Below are 21,198 nucleotides of genomic sequence, written 5' to 3'. Positions count from 1 at the left end.
AAAATTAATATTAAATCAATTTATATCTGTAGTATAGATATCCCTTAGATTAGTAGGAGAGAAATAAACATCTGCTCAAACAGGCAAGATTTTTCCATTTACTAGAATGATGTTCATTGACAAATGACAAGCAGCACATGATTGACAATACAGCAGAGAAATGCCAATATGCAGACATGCAAAAGGCCACCACAGAAGTACACATGCATTGTTTATGTAAACATACTTTCATCATAAATTAGTATTCTTACTGGGCTATATTTAAAAAATACTGCAGTGTGTTGAGCTGCTACTTAAAGAATATAATGATCCACCACTGCATAAACAAAGCAAGATTTCCCATGAAAACTAAACAGCATATACTAAAAGGTCAAACATGTTTTAAAGAGCTAAATGAAATTTTTAAAAAATCCCCAGCAATTGAATGTGCCAGTAAATCCAGATATTTAGAGTTCAACCAGAAGAATGTTAAGAGATCTATCATTTCCATTATTCCATGTTGTTGAAATTCACTAAAATGGAAAAGGACTACCTGATATAAACTAAATATTTACATGAAGTTCCTATAGATATAACCTAACTAATACAAATTGGCATTAAACTGTTTTCCATCTAATAATGCATGGTGCAAACTGATTTATTAGCATGCTGAAAACAATCTTTAAGGGCGAGAAACCTCCAACAAAGTGAGCACCATGGAGAGTGAGCACTATTAAGGATGCCAAGGTACTCGGATGACAAGTTAAGACCTTTAAAAATACAAATGTCACATTAAATTCTTATTAAAGAAATCAGCATAAGCAACTAAACAAGTACCAACAACTCTTTTAACAGATGCATATGTTGCTTCTCCTGAATTGCCTGTTCACCTAACTGTTACCAAAGTAATTTATTCCAAGGGTGTGTCAAGAAGAGATTAGCTGCTTCCTTACAAAGCAGAAGTGAGCAGAATGATGGACTAACCTCCACATGGGGAACGTAGTTCCAATTATAAAGAACAAACTGACTGTGCGGAAATAAGACATAATTCCTGAATAAATCCATATATATAATTACTGCAACCTACATTTATATACCACTGCTGAAATAATTCAAATTGTCCTCATAGAACATTGTTAAGAAATCATGCAGGAAGCCAAGCAATTCTCTGCTAAGTTTTCAGTTAGCGAGCTTTGTAGAGAGCTCATGGACTTTACAGGCCAGTTTTCCCCAACCTAGTGCCTTTCATTTGTGTCAGACCCCAATTTATATGATCCCAGTCAGACATGCTAGGTATGGCTCACTGAGGCCATTTTACATTCTGTGTAATGACACACTTCAACCTATATTTTCCATACTGCAGGGTAATCAAAAGCCCCAAAACTGACAGGAGTTAATGATAGCAATTGATTCAGATTAATGTATTTTCTTGGGCTTCAAGACAGCACAACCAGACTACTTATCCCTGGTCACAGAATGTTTTTCTTCTGAAGTAACGATAAAAAGTAAGGATACACACTGATAGGAGTTCTCTACAATTTTGTTAAACTTCCCATATATGGTATCTCTAACACAAACCAGGAATAAATTCCTAATAAGAATGAGCTTCTATTCTCTCTCCAATGAATTTCCATTCCATCCTCACCTTCGGCACACAACTTCTCCTGTTCCATAAAAAGCCAACCACTGGGTTCATTTTCTGTCATTTTCAAGATGACTGAGGACAATATCTTAAGAGTCAACTTGCGGAAAATTTAACTTGGAGACTTTTTTTAAAAGAAACCATAGAAGAGAGGAAGTGTGCGTTCATGGCTCAAACACAGCTTATGGTTTTGTTTTCAGCATAAACAGGAACTTTATCTTAACAGATGACAGCTGCATGCAGCAGTTTGCAAAGGTCATATGGAAAACACATTATAACCCCCCACTCTACATTGTTATCTCAAATTCCACACTCACATATACTAATTCTGATGTGTTCAGTGGACAATTTCCTACTTTACTTGCTGTCTTCTTGTGGATTTTAATTTTTTTTCAAGAGAGAAACTTGGGGAAATTGTCCACTGAACACACCAGAATTAGTATATTTACATGATATAAAAGGTAACAAAAAAAATTAGTATTAAATCACTTTCTTCTCCGTAAATATATTTGAAAAGACAGCTGTTCCTTGGCAAATGACCTGGAGGCATATGAACAGGGCAAAATTTACTACCACCTTTAAGATATACTTTGAACTACTTCTCCAGGGTCAGAAGAATTTAAATATGTTCAGGCCAAATGGTGAAAATGTACACTGTAAAGTAGTTCATGAACAAATGAGTGCATGAGGAAGTGGATTTGGATAATAAAATGACCTACAGCATTGATGCTGTATATGGGGCTGGGACGCTGACCATCAACTGTCAGTCTTTGGAGAATGTGTTGTCGAAGGCTTTCATGGCCTGAATCACTGGGTTGCTGTGAGTTTTCAGGATGTATGGCGATATTTTAGAAGCATTCTTTCCTCACATTTCACCCACATCTATGGCAGACATCCTCACAACCTGCCATAATGTGGCTGAAACGTCAGGAGACATGGAACGGGGCCATACAGCCCAAAAACTCACAGCAACCCAGTCTTGGAAAGTTTCCAGGAAAGAAAGACATAGGTTTGGACTCTCTAGGTGTGAACTGTCAACCCCCCACATGCGACAGCCAAAGGAACACTGACCTTCAAGGATATGATCAAGCACTGATGTACCCTAACCTGAGGGAATCAGATCATTGCTGAGCTCAAAATCCCACCTGGATGCGCCCAGACAGGCAATGTGAGTGAAGACCTGGGGCGCAATGATCTCAGCTTTGTATGGAAACATGTGGCACTTTACACCAAGAACAAGGAAAGCAAAACCAAAACCTATCTATCCATCAGCTCAAAGAGAAGCTCACAGCTCCTGCTTCCGCCCTGAAGTTGGAGGAAGCGACAAGGCAGTAGCTGCCAACTCATGTGGAATGAAAGATGGCAGAAAAAAGCAGCAGCAAGTAAGGCCATTTGCAAGGCAGTGAGTAGGCCTAGCTGATCTATGCAATTGTTAAGCAGTCTTGCAATTTATCACATGGTTACAGCTTTGCACTTATCCAATTCCCTGTCCAATCATTTATAGTGTAGCCATTTTTACAGTAGCTTACCACCATTGGTTGAGGAGCACTGTTTTAATTGCGTTTTAAGTTGTTGTTTAACATGCTTATATATTTTATTCACCTGTATTTTTAAAATTGGGTTTTATTCAATGTTCTGGTTTTGGCACTTTGTGGTGCATGTAAGCCGACCCAAATCCCTTTGGGAAGATGATGGTGGGATACAACAATGCAGTTATTGGTAAAGGAAATTGTTTCCCTTTGACATTCAGTCTAGTCATGTCTAACTCTGGGGGGTGGTGCTCTTCTCCATTTCTAAGCGGAAGAGCTGGCGTTGTCAGTAGATGCCTCCAAGGTCATGGGGCCAGCATGACCATTACTTTCTTGCCGAAGCAGTACCTTTTGATCTTGTCACATTTGCATGTTTTTGAAATGCTAGTTGGCAGAAGCTGGGCCTAACAGCGGGAGTTCACGCTGCTCCCTAGATTAGAACCTGTGACCTTTTGGACAGCTAGTTCAGCATTTCAGCAGTTTAACCCACTGCACCATCGGGGGATTATCATCATCATCATTTTTTTATAGACAGCTTCATTAGGAAAGTGAATGAGAACAGAATGAGGGGGAACCTTTCCATTTCAGGCACCTACAGAGAAAGAGGTCAATTAATGCTGCAAGGGGGGGGGGAAGGTAAGGAAGCAACATAAACACATCCTGATAGTGAAGACTTCAACTCTTAGGGCCCTTTCAGACAGGCACTATATCCCAGGTTTTCTGTTTATCCCAGATTACCTGGCAGTGCAGACTCATATAATCCAGTCTAAAGCAGAAAACCTGGGATCAGATCCTGGGATGTAGGACCTGTCTGGAAGGGCCCTAATTCGACCTTCCAGCAAATAACAGAAAGCAGGTCATTACATATCTGGGCGGGGGGAGTGAGAGGAGCCTTTTTCCTCTTTAACCCCCTCATGCATAAGATTTAACCTCTCATTTAAGCTTCCCACATACAATCAGACCTCAGGCACGCATAGAAAATCCCAAATAACAACAAAAGCAAGACAAAAACATGGCCTTATCTATTCCAGATAAGACAGGACTGGGCCTGCAGGGGAAGAGCGTCGAGAGGCGCCTCTTTTCCTCCCAAACCCGGCTCCAATGGACCCCGAAGGAATAGGAGGGGGCTGGCGGAGGAGGAGAGGCCTGCCTCGGGGAAACGGCGAGGTCTGCATTCGGGGAAGGGCCTCACCTTCGGAGAGCTCCAGCTCCAGCTCGGCCAGCTGCTCCCGGACCTCTCGGGGCAGACCAGCGGGAGGAGAGGCGGCCCCATTCCCGCCTGGAGGCTCAGCCATGGCGGGGACAGACCGGGCCTCCTCCTCCTCCTCCTCAGCAGCGGCAGCAGCGGCGGCGCCTTTCTCCTCCTCCTCCTCCTCCTCTTTCCTTCTTCTCCTCCTCAGCGCCGGCGACTCCGGGTCCTGCCACGCGAACCAGCAGCCGTCGCAGCAGTGGCAGCAGGAACAACGGCCGCCATAGCCATAATCCTTCTCTCTTGCCTTCCTGCCTCCCTTCAGGGCTGCCGCCGCCCTCCTCCTCCTCCTCTTCCTCCTCCTCCTGGCCGCGAGTCTAACCGACGAGGTCACGTGGTAAGGAGGGGCGGGGCGGCCACGCGAGGCTCCGCCTCCGAAGAATAAAGAGGAGACGACCAAGCCGAGCGCCTGTGACTCCAGCGCCCCCTCGAGGCCGCTCCGCGCCTGCGCAATCTGCTCCTGTCATGGCCGCCCTTTCTCCCTGATGAAGGAAGGAAGGAAGGATGCAAGGAAGCCTTTGGACATTCACCACTACGACTGCTCTGGCTCAAGGCTGTGGAAACCTTATTTGAATCCTAGCACTTTACAGTCCTAAGGGGAATTTGAATTGATTGTAACTTTGTTTACAGCATACATGGGCAAAATGCAGCCCTCCCTCCAGGTGTTTTGGACTTCAGTTCCCACAATTCCTAACAGACTAGTCCAAAACACCTGGAGGGAGGGCCGACATTTGTCCATGCCTGGTTTATAGCATGCATTATGCTGTGGCGCAAGAATGATTGACAACTGGAAAATAGAGGGAGAAAATGTGGAGGCCGTGACAGACTGTATTTCTAGGTGCAAAGATCACTGCAGATGCAGACTGTGGCCAGGAAATCAGAAGACGCTTACTTCTTGGGAGGAGAGCAATGTCCAGTCTTGATAAAATAGTAAAGAGTAGAGACATCAGACTGGCAACAAAGATCCGCCTAGTCAAAGTCATGGTATTCCCTGTAGTCACCTACGGATGTGAGAGCTGGACCTTAGGGAAGGCTGAGCGAAGGAAGATTGATGCTTTTGAGCTGTGGTGTTGGAGGAAAGTTCTGAGAGTGCCTTGGACTGCGAGAAGATCCAACCAGTCCATCCTCCAGGAAATAAAGCCCGACTGCTCATTGGAGGGAAGGATACTAGCGACAAAGTTGAAGTACTTTGGCCACATCATGATGAGACAGCAAAGCCTAGAGAAGACAATTATGCTGGGGAAAGTGGAAGGAAAAAGGAAGAGGGGCCGACCAAGGGCAAGATGGATGGATGGCATCCTTGAAGTGACTGGACTGACCTTGAAGGAGCTGGGGGTGGTGATAGCTGACAGGGAGCTCTGGCGTGGGCTGGTCCATGAGGTCACAGAGGCGGAGACGACTGAATGAATGAACAACAACATGCTGTGGCGCATGCTCGGAAATTTTATTATTTGTTTTTAGCTGATGATTTTATGTTGTTTATTTGTTCAGTCGCTTCCGACTCTTTGTGACCTCATGGACCAGCCCACACCAGACCTCCCTGTCAGCCGTGGCCACCCCCATCTCCTTCAAGGTCAAGCCAATCACTTCAAGGGTACCATCCTTGGTTGGCCCTTCTTCCTTTTTCTTTCCATTTTTCCCAGCATCATTAACTTCTCCAGGCTTTCCTGTCTTCTCAATATGTGACCAAAGTACTTCATCATGGCCTCTAATAGCCTTCTCTCCAGTGAGCAGCTGGGCATTATTTCCTGGAGGATGGGCTGGTTAGATCTGTTTGCAGTCCAAGGCACTCTCAGAATTTTCCTTCAGCACCACAGTTCAAAAGATTCTCTTTTCCTTCACTGAGCCTTCCTTATGGCCCAGGTCTCGCATCCATAGGTTGCTATGAGGAATACTATTGCTTTGACTAAGCAGATCTTCGTTGCCAGTGCAATGTTTCTACTCATCACTATTTTGTCAAGATTGGTCATTGCTCTCCTCCCAAGAAGTAAATATCTTCTGATTTCCTGGTTGCAGTCTGCATCTGTAGTAATCTTTGTGCCCAGAAATACAGTCTGTCACTGCCTCCATGTTTTCTCCCTCTATTTGCCAGTTATCAATCAGTCTGGTTTTATGTTACATTTTAAAGATTGATTTTATGTTACATTTGAAAGATTATGTAAGCCGCCTTGGGTCCACCTGGAGAAAGGTGGCATAAAAATCCCCTAAATAAATGAATAAACTACCGCTCTCATAGCAGTGAAAGAAGGATCGAACAACATTCCTTCCCCAGCGTCTATGCCCTCTGACACACTACATGAATAACCTTAATAAAAATAACACTATGTTTGTTCCTGGGTTATAAATATCATTTCCTAATTGGTTCTATCATAAAAACACAAAAAAGGTTTATTAAACTGCACAAACTTTGTTTTTGCAGAAGGGACATCTTGCAGCACATTTTGCTATAGTTTTTCAAATAATATCTCGAGTTTCAACCCATTCAACATAGGTTGTGGCAGCCACAAAAACGAAGTTTCTGGGGTATAACAATGACTTTCAAAGTAAGTACTGCACGATTAAAGAAGGAAATAATACTTTTAAACCGGGAATAAAAACTTTTTCAAATTTTGTTACATAATGTAATACAATGCATTTTATTTCTTTTACTTTTCCTGATAGATACATCACAAGATGACACTACTCCCAGGAAAAAATAAAATGGCCAGCACTAGTTCTCATCATGGTGATTATTCTCTAAATAAATTGCTAGCATGCTCCAGCAAGACACGTCTTTTCATTAGCCATCTTTTTTAAAAGACTCATAGAATTGGAAGAGACCCCCCCCCCCCGGGTCATCTAGTCCAGCCGCCTTCTGCCATGCAGGAAGTATTATTATTGTTATCCTGTTTTAGTGGCTAGCACTAAAACAATAGAATACTTACTTAGGTGATGCCTCGTTGTCCAAGTATGATGGCCTTCCAAGTGTAGTGTCTTGGCAATTCGATACATAGGTGACTGTAGAGCCCTATTCTTGAACCGCATGAGGACATCGGTTTCCAGGTGGAAGGTGGTCCTAGTCAGGTTTGGCTTGACATGCCTTTCTCTTGGCACATTTCTTCCTTTCACCCTCCATTTGTGCCTCTTCAAATTCCACAGCACCGCTAGTTACAACTGACCTCCAGTTAGAGCGCTCAAGGGCCAGGGCTTCCCCGTTCTTGGTGTCTATGCCAGTTTTTAAGGTTAGCTTTAAGCCCATCTTCCTGTGCTCTAAATCAGTCTATTAATCTGTATGCATACAAGTATTTTTTAATACTCAAACTAGCCATGTGCTATATGGGGATGTCACAGGAGCATCAGGGATATCAAAACCTTGCTTAACATGGCTATGTAGTTTTAATTTATATTTAATCCATATAATTGATGGTTTGGTTTGGTACTAAATTTTAAACATATTTTATTAAGACATTGTTCCCTACAATGTCTTTCCATGGTTTTAATTATATCTTTTGTTCTATCCAAACATAGTTTCTCTGATTCCCAATATAGTGTGCGCATACCTCTCTTTTGCATGTGTTTAAGATGTATATAACTATTGTGAGTCCAGAAAGTTACCATGGCCTGCGAAGAAGACAAATAGATCTGAAAGCAAATCAAACCTTTATCCAGACCACAGCTTTTTAAATATTTCATGTTGCTGACACACTTTTAGACATGCATCGTTTTGCAACACAGTAATTCAGTTTTACTAGCAAACTGGAGGTCAAATCAATCCCTTTATGCATTGTAATAAAATGTTTGAGGACACATTTCATGAAAACCTTTCCTTTATAGTTTTAGAAATACTCAAGTTTCTCCTTACGTTTACACAACACGACATACCTACACAAGGCGGTTTAACCTGCTGCGCCACCAGGAGGCCCAAGGTGGAATAACAGCATTATAATAGTGTAGTATAAATGGCCTTGGTATCATGGCAGTCTCTTTCTCATAGGGTCATGACAATCAAAAGCAACTTGTTAACAGAACAAAATGTGCAGTTGGGGTAATGGCATTACTTTGCACTTAAAGACTACCTTCACATATTAACCAGTACGCTATAAGCTACACTATAGGAAAAAAGACAGCCTTCTCCCATAATCACTAAATCTAAGGTATTTGGATGAGGGCTGAGGCAATTTCAGAACTTGACAACAGCTGAAAAGGCAGAAGTGTCCCTTGCTGAACATTGATTCAGTTTACTATGAGTATCTTATTCAATGATGAGAGAGTGCTCTCTCTTACAATCCAGGTTTGAATTTACAGAATGTTACATGCCACAAGTATCTCCTGTAGTTCTGGGGAATGTTCCTTGAGGAAATCCATACATTTACCACCAGTTTATGTCTGATTTTGTTTGAATTTTTCACATTATTGATGCAGTAGTATGAAGCAAATCCATGTGTGTTTGGTGAGGAAAATTTAACTTTCCTTGGTTTCTTCCCACAAGCGAATTGTGTTCACTGTACAACAGCCATTTTCAGAATTAAAACAGACCATGGTGAATCATTAAAATCCCTCACTCCTCTGCAGCAGTCTTTCACTCCAAATCAGGGCCCCAATTGATGTGCTGTACGAAGAAATATACACAAGTAACAGAACTGCACATTAGGTATCAGGCCCATGGAGTTAAGTAATCCATGTGGCATATACAAAAGCTGCCAACTTGGAAATCCAATCAGAGATGGGGGCCTCTGGCCTTTTCTTACACAAAATACAAGTAGGAAGTGGCAGGGTTCAAAAATATCTTGACTCAGTGGCAATGGCAATAGAGATTCTCGAAACTTCACATACATACTTCCAACTTATATCCACAAAAATCAATTAAGATTTGGGCATGCATTTGACACCTTTGGTCATGCATTTGGCACATCAAGTCATTTTGTATCTGGACAAAAATATTTTTAAAGGTGGCTTTTATTGTTTCCTTCTAATTGTTATTTCCATTTCCCATAGCACCTTGGCAATGTCAAAAACAAATACAAATTACATGAATAATTTGAACAGTTAAGCATGAATCTATTTTACACATTTTTGTTATTTTAGACAGCTGTGATGACAGAAATAAACCAAATTGTCAAATTAGAGAAGCAAGACAGTATTTATATGAATTATTTCACCGGAGCCCTGTAACTTTGAAAAGTGTGATTGTAAATGTCAGGTGACTCAAATTCTTCCGGGAAGGAACATAGCTGAATATTTTTAAATTGGGTGCTGTTTGCTCACTAACCACTTTTCTTTTGAAGTATCCTGCAGGGGAAATTTTTTATCCATGACTGAATTCTTTTAAAAAAAAAACAACCCTCTAGCTATTACACAAATTGGTAAATGTTATTATTGGTTAGTCTGAGGTCTGAACAGTTCCCATTTTGATTTTCCTAAATTAACATTAATTACACTTCATTGGATCTTCCAGGGTCCAGGGCTCAAGACTCAATCAACCTTCATTCAAAGAAAAAAAAAGAGAACAGAGTGGGAATCAAATGTACCATCCTAAAGGAAACCCACACTACATAATACCTACACTTACTCTGGTTTCAGTCTCTCTCTCACTCACACATAAGAGCATGATAGATCATTAAAGATTGATGGTAACAATCTCATGTTTCAGAAGTAATTATCAAAAATTAAAAGAAATCTATTGCATATCTGTTGTAATCAACAATTTACAAAAGTTTAAGCAATCCCCATCCCCAAGTGCATTTCTGTTGCATTTTGTCTGTATACAATGCTGCATTTTACAAATTTAAAATAATCTGTACACACGTAGCAGGTATCTTTTCCACTTGTGTATATTCACATGAGTAACAGTAAAAAGAGTGGATATATTCAGACATTTAGCTGATGTTGATGAAGTAGTAAGGCCATAGCTATTTAAACTACAGTAAAGCGTTGCTTAAGTCACTTAATTGCTACTTATCTGCCTGTTCCATCTTAGTTTTCTTCTGTTCAGTAATGTGGAGGTTTTTTTTAGCTTACTGCTAAAACCACATCCCTGACTACGACAGGAAACAAAGAAAAGGGGGGACCAGGATTCCAGCTATTAAGGAAACACTCTCATGAATTCACCAGCCAACAATAGCTCTGAATACAAAAGAAAAATGTCATCCTTGTTCTTTAGCAAAACTTTCAAGAATAAGAGGCATGTACATCCAGTTTTGGAAAACATGGAAGTTCCCTTGGTTGATGGACAGTTTTGATAGTTTTAAGGATCAGCTTTCACTCTGCTGAACCAATATTTACACAATGAAAATGATCATTTTGGTTATGTTTACCAGTACAGGCTATACTGGTGTATTTTTACATTCATCCAATGCTGTTTCTAGTCCACAGAGGACAAGGACTTCAGTGCCTCAACTTGCCATCAGCTGTAGGAACAATAACTTATTAGTTTATGTTTGAATGTAAAGGATACACACAAAAACCCCAAGCACTACCACACTGCATGTTCTTACAATCAAACAGAACTGTCATAACAGTGGATTAGATTCTGAATGTATTCTCTCATTTTAAAAAAATGGAAAGACTGATTGATGGAAATCCAAGACACTGCTGTGAATGAACAAGAGCAATAGCCAGCCCAGATATGTATTTAACCATGCAATAAACACAGAAGTTAACATGAAAATGCAGATGTTAAGAGCATACAGCATTGCTCTCCCTCTTTTCAGTAATTGCATTGTTTTTCCCTCTAAACCTATCAGACATCTATGTAGCAAATGAGGGGCAGAAGAGGATGCTATGTTAGTTGAAGAGAAAATTATCAAATATTTAGGTTATAGTGAGTCCCACCAGGCTAGTAATTTTTACATAGGAAAAAGCTGTTCACACACTTACACATACATTGCACAAGAGCCATATACCCACTGTGGGAAGCGTGCACACACACACACACACACACACACATACATACATACAGGATGCATAATAACATCCCTTCCAATTGTCAAGTTTTTAAATCTCACAGTTGTGAGCCATACTTGTTTCAGAATCCAATAAACCAAAGAATTATATTTAATTTTCATCTGCTTCTGAATACTAGATTCCATTCAAATATGGACAAATCCACAGGGTCAGATTTCCTACACTCTGATTGCCAACTTATATTCACTAGCTTTCCCTCAAAAAGAACCCTACATATTTTCACTAACAACCCAATTTCTTTTTTCAGGACAGGTATTACAAATTTAAATACATACTGAGTTTGCAATGACACGGTGCACTTCTATTCTCAGTATAACTGTAGCAGTTCAACATTTTTCTATTCTAAGTGCAGTAGAGATTTTTAAAATGTTTTTGAAGTAGTCTTTCATAAATTTTACAGAGTCCTTATCATTTCAAATATTTTCAGTTTGTGAAAATATGTCCATCAAAAATAACATGAATAAATCAAAGTGGGTTTGAATGTGTTTCCAGACATGATCAATTAATTGTGTAAATTTAGAGACTGTCAAACCCAGGATAGACAGTTTAAAATGAATAATGATCAATAACATTAGTAAAAAATGAGTATCAACTGCTTAAGTACATATACACTTTTCAATCAAATCAAAAAGGGTGATTGCCAAGCTGAATAATAAGTTAGAGAAATGACAAATCTGATTTATATATATCTATATATATATATGTATACTTATAAAAATAGATATGAGTGTTCTCAAAGCCATTGATAGAGAATGCCTACTGAATAAGAAACTGCCAAAGGTTAAGTGGCTAAGAAAAATCAGAAGATGAACATTTTCACAGTTAATTGTTTATCTGCCACTGACATTTTAAAGTTATCACTAGCATATACAAACTAAGATGTATGGTGGTATCTCGCAACTGAATTTTCCAGTGTTCACAACTAATGAATTTAAATTTGTATGCTCATTATTAACTAAAGAAACAGGTACATTTCTTTGCTGCTATATATGTTCCTATAAACTTTATACAGAACCTTCAATCGCAGCATGCAGGTTTTGGCAAATTAGCATGTTGTAATTTTCCTATTTCTTTTCTTATTTGCTATGGTTACCAGCCATAAATAAAGGTATGCTAAAGGCCTCTCCAATACTCTCCCATTTAATCTTAACATTTCGAAGGCTAATAACTCTCATAGTTGTGGGAGCATATTTACCCATTGGGGTTTTTCTCCAAGTCTCCCTACTAAAGAAAACCTGATTTTTATTATAGAAAGAAGTGCTTATGAATAGAATTTTTTCAATACATCAGTGCAATTCACTCTGTAGAGGCCAATTCATGTATTGGAGCAAAATCATAACTCAGGTGGACTCAGTATGATTTTTACACCATTCAGCATATGCAACAAACAGCCTTGGTTAATTGAATATGATGCCAAGAGAATATTTACGAAACTGTTTTCATTCTTCCTGTATTTCTCTTGGACCACTGCTGGAACATTCATTCCAACTAGATGTGTATAATTCTGTAATAAAGATTAGAGAAAATACTAAAGCAGTGGGGAGGAAGTAAAACAACTAGGAGAAAATGCTAGAACTAATTAAAACCTTGCCCACTAGTTCTTTCTTACTAATCCTGCTGTTTGTATACTCCAGAGTAAAATCATATAGTTTTTAAAAGCTGACCAAAATTAGTAAGGTCACAGACTAAATCTCCAAAACACAAAATACTACAGAAGTACATTCAGTTATCATCAGTGACTAAATCATGACATAACAAGTATGTGACTACACTCATTCATACAGACCAAGCATGTCAGTTTGGGGCTGATTTGTAATGCAAGGCCATAAATGGCATACACATCATCTTACAGGCCATACATTAAATAGATTTTAAAAAAGTAATTTATAATTTTTACAGAATTTTTTCCCAAAAAAAATATTTTGCCCCATTGTGATATGAGGAACAAGCTAACGTGTGTATTTGTTCCTCACGTTCAACAAGCTAATTCATAACACAATAATCTAGTTTGAGCAGGAAACTGCTGCAAATTAAAAACAAAAAAAGTTACAAAAATTATAACCTTTATCATATTTATATTGATCAATTCCTCCAGCATTTTATGTCACTTCGAGATGAATATTGGGACCCCTCCAACCTCTCTCACACATTGCAAACCCTGTGCTCTTCGGTTCTGTGCCCCACTTTCCCACATTTATTACATTTCTCTCAGCTGGCCAGCTTTTCCTCTACTGTTCTTTAGTCCATAGTTATGATTAAATTAAAAAAATGATCAGTTTTCCTTTGGTGATCGGGGTGGCACATACTGTTCCTTGCCAACACGCCGAGGCGCTCCCTGAGGAGAAGGCCTGCGTCCACACTGGCGCCTCTGTTCCCTGATTTTTCCTGCAGGTCCCCCCTTAGGAGGCCCACTGCCCCTGAAGGCAACAAAGTCTTTCACCCGCCCTTCAGGTTTCTCATGTGTCTTCTCTCCAGTTTTTTCATGGGTGCCATTTTCTTCTGTTTTGGCAGGCGAAGTAACGTTGGTACGCAGCTCCCTAAGTGGCTGAACTGGAACTGGAGCCGTTTCTTTTGGGGGTTTCTGGCAGACTTCAGCATAACTGAGTTTCCTGGGTTCCTTTTTGGGTTATAAAACACAGTGATTTTAGATTAACAAGAAATAAAATCAATGGCAACATGTTAATAAATATTCATAAGTAAAATTAAGGATTTTTCTTTCTCTTCCCACCTCCCAAAAGTTTGAATATTTTGTTACATGTACATGGTATCCTTCCATAGTTTATGAAAAGTGTGCTGAAAATATATGCCCTCACCTGTACTGTTAAAGTAGGCATTGTGTTTGCACCAGTTGTGGAGGAAGTGATGTTTGTTCTAGGTGATTTTACAGTACTGAGGGGACATACAGAGGAAGGTGGGGAAGTCTGGCTTGCAGCTTCTTTCTGCACCTGGACCTCTTCTAGCTTCTTGTCTAGCTGAGTGGCACTGGCAAATCCAACAAGAATACTATGTTATATCATACACAAAAAAAACAAATGCCGTAATGATATAAACTTTGCATTTTCAGGCATCAATCAGCTTTTAGATCATCAACATACTTTTTGCAAACGTGTACTGTGCCATAGGTTGAGCATCACTTATCCAAAATATTCGAGTTTGAGATTTGTTTTTTTTAATTGAATACTTGTATTTGCCTTAATGCATATAATAAGTTATATTGGAGATGAGATAAAAGATCAAAGATCAAATTAATTTGTGTTTCATATATATCTTATAGACATAGCCTGAAGATAGTTTTGCACAACATTTCAATAATTTTGCACATGAAGCAAAGTTTGTGTCAACGGAACCATTAGAAATGAAAGATGCAAGTATCTCAGCCACCTATGTGGATAATTTAGATTTTAGAGTATTCTGGGTAAAATTTGAAAAGTGATGCTCAACCTGAAATATTTTGGGATGAGAAGGTACAAAATTATCTGGGAAAGCTTTTGAAATCATCATTAGTTTCATTGGGCAAAGATGGACGAAAAGATCCAAAGGAAATGATAATGTTAGAGTCCCCTGTTCTGCTTATTGTTTTCAGGTAGAAGGAGAGTTTGCATACTATCAAATTAGGACTAATCAGGACATATCCAATGGCCCTGATTTCACTATGAATACAAAGCTAAAAGAAAAGTGATGAAATTTGGTTTCCATTAATGAATTACGAAACAGAAGAAATGAAGACTTCTAAAAATGTAAACCTCTATTCAAAAGGGTAGCTCAAAGGCTGCTCTGTAGAAAAGGGAGCAGTGACCTGTATCATCATCATCATCATCACATCATCCTTCACTACTGAGAAATTTCAGTAAGTTTTAAATAATGATTATGTGCAATGGTACTACTTATATATTCCATATGCTCATGCTCACTAGACTTTTGTACTGTTGATTTTGGTTCTTTTATTTGATTAAGAGATGTGTTAGCTATAGCTCTTGACTAGATTCCACTCAGGGCTTAAAATTTGAACTAGTCAAAGAATTTAGAACTATGCAGGAAATGTCCCTTTGCATACTCTAAAGGTAAGTATCGTAATAGCTTTTACCAAGTCACTTCCAAGTTTTCAGCTCTGAACAGTTACCCTGATCAGTGCTACCAAAAATATCCTATTTTTCCTGTGTCACAATTTACTATGATGGGAAGAAGGTCTCATAGTCCTGACTTGACTAGCTTCAAGTTTTATGATAATCTGATTTTCTATTAGGCTTTTTCAGGGCAGGTTGAGGATCTCTTATCTGGAATTTTGAAATCCAAAATCCTCCAAAATTGTCCACATGGGTGTTTGAAAAAGTGATACCTTTGCTTTCTCATGGCTTAAGATATGCAAAAATATTGGTATGTGCATAAAGTGTACATGAAACATAAATGCATTTCATGCTTATACTTGTCTAAACATGAAATACAGGTATTCCAGAATTTGAAAAAAATCTGAAATTCAAAACACTTCTGGTCCCAAGCGTTTTGGAAAAGGGATACTCAGCCTGAAATAATAAATCACTTTCAAAAGATCACTGACAGAAAATACTAGTACATTATGGCTAAAGGGAAATGTAATTGCATTTCACTTGAAAAGCTATTGCTTTAAAGTGTAAACACTTTCGACATACCTTAATCCAGGAATATCAATCTCACAGGGAGAACTGGCACTCACAACAGGGTGAACAGTGCTTTGCCCATGTTCTTCCTGAGTAGATGTTAAAGAACTGACTGTCAACTCTTTGTTTTCCTGGATGTAGGAAAGAAGAGAGGAGATTTAAATGCAGGATACAAGAGAACAGGAGCATAAGGAGCAGCAAGTTGGTTACAACTGGTATACAAACACACGTAGACAGAGTGCACTAAAAACAAGTACAGCATGGCACTTCTCTAGAATTTGGTAAAAGCAATTGTACCTTTCTACAATAACCCAATACCCAGAAACAGAAAGAATGTATGGGCACAAAGCCAATCAAGGAGACCAACACTAGCCACAGCAGAAAGGAAACAATCCCCACCTACATTCCTCACATAGGAATTTAGACTAGACCTGGGCCTTCTATACGTAGCATCCTTCCTAACAGAGTTGGACTGTTTGCAGAAACACTTGCTGAAAATTCTGGTGTATAACTGAGAAGACATTTGTGCTTATGCATGCTGTCTGACAGTTCCCACCAGTCTGTAAGAAATACTAACAGGGAACCCTACCTTTCTGGAGCCAATAGGCACATTTGGAATTTTGGGACAGTGTCATTTGATATCATAGTGGGTATGACCAGCCCATAAACATTTTCTGCTGGCAAAGTATTGAGGCTAAAGGGAAAGTAACTTTAATACAATGCAGAGGTGGAGCTTGAGTCTCAAAACACAAAACCACTCTTTTGATCCTACATTTTTCTATGCCATAGTCCATTTTGCAAAAGGAATACAATAAGACTTAGAATCAAATAACCGGGCCAAGAAACTTAGTATAAATAGATTGAGCCACAATTACTACATCATATCCATGATATTTCAAAATAAAGGACTCAATTTCCAAAGCAGTTTATTTTACAATGGCAGCATGTTACAATTACACCAAAAGTTATAAATTGATTAATGAATTATCAGGTTTTCTACCCATTTTGAGACAGAATCAAATCTAAAAATGCCACAAATGGAAAAATATCTCATTAGGTCTTATGTTGCGGGGCTGCCACCTTATGAATGATAAGAGGCTATGGGGGTTGTTTGTGTGCAGAGAGGGGCATCTAGTAGTAATCATTTGAAACTCTATACTCCATTTTTTCAAGTGGCAAAAATGAATTAAACATTCATGATTGTAGAGATACGATGATTTCAATTTGGGTCCATCTTCTTGAAACACCTTGTGCTGGTTCAAAATCGCCAGGAAAAAATGAATTAATGCTAACCTGAAAACCTTAATCTCTAACAAACAAAACAAAACCTTTCTCCAATACAAATCATTGACCCTGAGCAGTGTGGCCATTCCAATGAGCCCTCTATCTATGAAAGCTTGCTCCATTGTTATCAACAGAATGCTGAGGAATAAAGAAACTGCCACTTTCCCTTTATCTGCCACCATTTTTTTTTCAGAATCATCTGCAATATAACTGAATGATACTTTTTTTAATTGATGTGATCTTAAGAAAAATTGCAGCAGTAGGAAATGTCATCCATGGAATTAATTGGGTGATTGATGTCAATACTCCAAATACTCTTGCTAAGTGCATTACATTTACTTTCCTCCTCTGAAAATATCTGATTTATTTTAACTCTAATAGGAAAATTCAACCTTTTCTGTATCTACCTGAAGACTAATTAGATAAGATCCTTTTTGTCTTCAGATGATTTTTCTTGTAGTTAATCACAAATTAATTACTCTCTAGTCCAGTCTGCACAGCAAAGTTTCCCTGTGGCCTGCAGCCAGGGCTGGGCTTCCCTTTCGCTAATCGGACCTTTGCATGCCAGCCTTCCTGATCAGGGAGGAGTAGCCAACAGAAGACTTTTTTAATGTTGGCCCTTTACAAGCGCTAAATTATGCAAACCTGTTCTAGACACTACAACATTCTCCTGAGATCTGACTTTTTGCTTGATTCTCAGACTACACCAAAATGTCATCCAAATATGAAAACAAACGAACTTCTTTCCATCTCAAGTATGGTATTAATGAAACTAACACTTTGATAACAATCCTTGGAGGTGACGCCAGGCCAAAAGGAAAAACTCTAAATTGGTAATGATGGCTGTTATTTTAAATGAAGAAATTATCTGTATAATAGATTCATGGGAACATGACACGATAAAATAATAATGGGAACATGCAAATATACTTCTTGCAAATGTATAGACAGCAGGACATCTCCAAAATGTCCAATAATGAACAAATCCACTGATTTTTTTTCAAGTCTAAGACTACACTGTAATCCTCATTTGTTTTGGGGGATTGTGAAGAATTGCAAATAAATCCAGATATTTATCTCACTGAAAGGATGTACTTCTTCTAATGCTATTCCTTCTAATGTGGCTATATTTGGCCCACTTATTACAAAAACTCATTAAAGGTGGATTCAGTTATGTATAAAGAGTTTTGAATAACATAAAGGTTCGACTGTAATTTGACCATAGAATCATGCTGGAGGTCTTATTACACAATGGGTCCTATAACTGATCTATTACGTTAATACATGGATCTACATTACATTTTTCTTGAAAGTGTTATGTCATTCCTGTAGTATTTTCTTTCTCTTTTTTATTATTTTGTATAGTTGGTAGTATCTTCCCTCCCAAAAGTAATTTACCGATAAAAAGTATATTCACGAATGTGGTCTTCTGGTCTACCTCACAATGCTCAAGCCACAATTAATGGCTCCCCACAGCAGTATGCTTTGGCTGCAAAAGTTATGGCATCATAGCTAACATACTGCAGCATTATTCCAACCAATGTAGTGTCTTCTGCAAACTGTATAAGCACCTATATCTTCAGAGTCAAAGATTTCTCGAACCTATAACATACACATTACTGTTAACTATTGCTGAGAGGAAGTTATCAATCTTCCCACTTTACTCAGGTTATTTTACAATGGCATTTTCATAATTGTTATGTCCAAAAGAATATACATAAACAACCAATGTCTAGTTCCAATAATTCTAATGGAACCTTAAAATGTCTTGCTAGTTGTTTTCATTCCTTCATGTCAGACTAAGAAAAAAAGTGGAAAGCAGTTAAATATAGGTACCTTTTCTTTACTTATTCCTTTAACGATGTCTGACATTCTGTTCTCCAAGACTGGGTCTCCTTGTGTTTTTATCATACTTCCAGGCAAGGGAGGGAAATTCGAGGCAAGTAAGTCAAACTTTGGTGTCAAAGTCTTGGCTTCAACTGAAGGCTGAGGTCGCTACAAGAAAAAGGAGTGTGTTAGCGTATTACAAAGTAATAGCATATTGCTCTCATGTCCCATTATTAGACAAAATTATCAAAGTTAGCACTAAGGCATATGATAATTTCTACCATCTTTAGTAGTAATTAAATAGCACTGTGTTGATGGATATTAAATGTTATCAAACAGAATAAGAAAAAATACCTGTATTTCATTGTGTACCGGTCACCACCATATAACAGTCACACATCCTTCCCCCCCCCCCAAAAAAAGTTGGTATTTTTCCTTTCTTTGCATAATCATTGCAGCCTCATTGATGTATCTGCCAGCAGTACATCAAAGTACTGCTGGCAGATCATCTGTATGTAGTGTCGCCTGCAAAAGAAGACAGCTTCCTCATTGTAAATGGTCTAGCTAACACTTCCTTCTTCCTGTGAATTGCTGCATAGTACAAACAACAGCTTCACACACCCCTTACGGCTCTTCCCTTGGGCTGAAAGTACTGGGTTGAAGAGGGTGACAATACTGTGTGATTGGGGAGCAGGCAAAGCTGTTGTTTGTAGAGTGCAGCAAGTCACATGAAAAGGGAAGCCTGGAGTCTTCCCTGAGCTAACTAGACTGTTTACAGTGGGGAAGCTGGCCTCCCTCTGCTGGCTACACTGTATGCAAATCAGCAATACACTGATTTTTTTTTTAAAAAAAAAACACTCCTTTTTCAGCCAAAAAAATAACTATTAGTATTACTCAGTGGTGGGGAATAAGCAGGACATGGTCCAAGGTACCATTTTCATGCCACACGAGATGCTGTGAAAAGGATTTTTTTTACAAACATTACTTACGGTAAAACCCAAAAAATACTTACTGAAAGTCTGTCATCTTCTCTTCTCCTTCTTCCTCTGAAAATGTTCCTCCTGCAAATTAGTGAAGAAGAGCTTCCATGAACATTTTCTTATAATTCCAATATTGAAAATTGTGCTGAAGTTGTCAGGAGTTACATATGTGATTTTCTTCTTCCTTACATTTTACAGAAACTAACCTACTTAAGAAAAGTAATACAGCAGAGTGATATAGCATACTTTGCATACAAGGCATCAGATTAAAGAATGGCTTGTAGTAGAAATGCCGGGTGATCAATTTGTCTGTAAACAGTTTCAACTGACTGGAGGAAATAACAAAACACATATTTGAAGTCTTTGCTCCTTACCTGCCCCTGCCCATGCCATAATCACCATTCTGATCTATCTGAGTGACAGAAGAATCCTTCAATGAATAGCTTTGTTCTTGATTTCCTGATAATGTAGGAGCTTGCCGATCTGTCTGAAAATTCCTTGAGTTAGCTCTGTGCAAATGTCCATCTCCTACTGACACAGTGCTGACAGCAGATGTTATTTCCACCGAGTGTTCAGAGTTGCTCGGCAGTCGAAAATGAGGCTTCATACTGGATGAGAGAAAATTGAGGAATGTGAAGAGTACAGTAACAGCATAAACACAGGCTTCCACAACAAAGCTTAACCAGCCCTATCAAACAACTCTTTTAACTACCATAATCAGATTTTTGTACTTACTGCGAATATATAAATCTGCGTTTTTCAAAAATACTGCAATTATAAATTGAAATAAAACTTTATCTCACTTGTACAATATATCTCACTTTGTGCAGGTCACAAAGTAACTAGGTTTTGCAATGTCCATAAAAAATGTTGATGCAAGGTTGCCGGAACTTTGCTGATGCCATTTTTCTTTCCACAAATGTTTTGATGGGTCAGAGATGCCAAGCTTTAACATCAATTAGGAAATAGTTGCACATAACTCGCAGAGTTCTATAACATGCTATTTAGACAAGAGACATCAAAAGAAAAAGATAGCTAAACAGTCTCAGATGTTCATGTTCTATATGTATATCAAATATCTCCTCTTACCTCTTTAGCTTTATCGAAAGGATAGAGTGTCCGATTTCCTCCA

General features: G+C 38.7%; 2 protein-coding genes across 3 annotated transcripts in view; both read right to left on the bottom strand.

The window, feature by feature from the left end:
* DIP2B (disco interacting protein 2 homolog B) overlaps window positions 1-4,809 on the bottom strand; it is a 197,061-nt gene extending 192,252 nt beyond the window's left edge. Inside the window, exon 1 of one of the 2 annotated variants that reach the window (XM_060764017.2) lies at window positions 4,343-4,809. In XM_060764017.2, coding sequence (XP_060620000.1) covers window positions 4,343-4,445 — 103 coding nt within the window. In that variant the 5' untranslated portion in view covers window positions 4,446-4,809. The remainder of the gene's footprint in view (window positions 1-4,342) is intronic. The other variant, XM_060764019.2, reaches the window with a different exon arrangement.
* A 4,507-nt stretch (window positions 4,810-9,316) lies between these two features.
* Window positions 9,317-21,198, bottom strand: part of LARP4 (La ribonucleoprotein 4) — a 39,811-nt gene continuing 27,929 nt past the window's right edge. Inside the window, 7 exon segments of the mRNA XM_067463923.1 lie at window positions 9,317-13,725; window positions 13,728-13,958; window positions 14,155-14,323; window positions 15,988-16,106; window positions 19,096-19,254; window positions 20,099-20,147; window positions 20,441-20,674. Coding sequence (XP_067320024.1) covers window positions 13,597-13,725; window positions 13,728-13,958; window positions 14,155-14,323; window positions 15,988-16,106; window positions 19,096-19,254; window positions 20,099-20,147; window positions 20,441-20,674 — 1,090 coding nt within the window. The 3' untranslated portion in view covers window positions 9,317-13,596.

The sequence above is a fragment of the Anolis sagrei genome, chromosome 2 (genome assembly GCF_037176765.1).
Source record: "Anolis sagrei isolate rAnoSag1 chromosome 2, rAnoSag1.mat, whole genome shotgun sequence".
NCBI lineage: Eukaryota > Metazoa > Chordata > Lepidosauria > Squamata > Dactyloidae > Anolis > Anolis sagrei.
The sequence above is the reverse complement of the archived record's forward strand: the minus strand, read 5'-3'. Positions and strand labels throughout refer to the sequence as shown.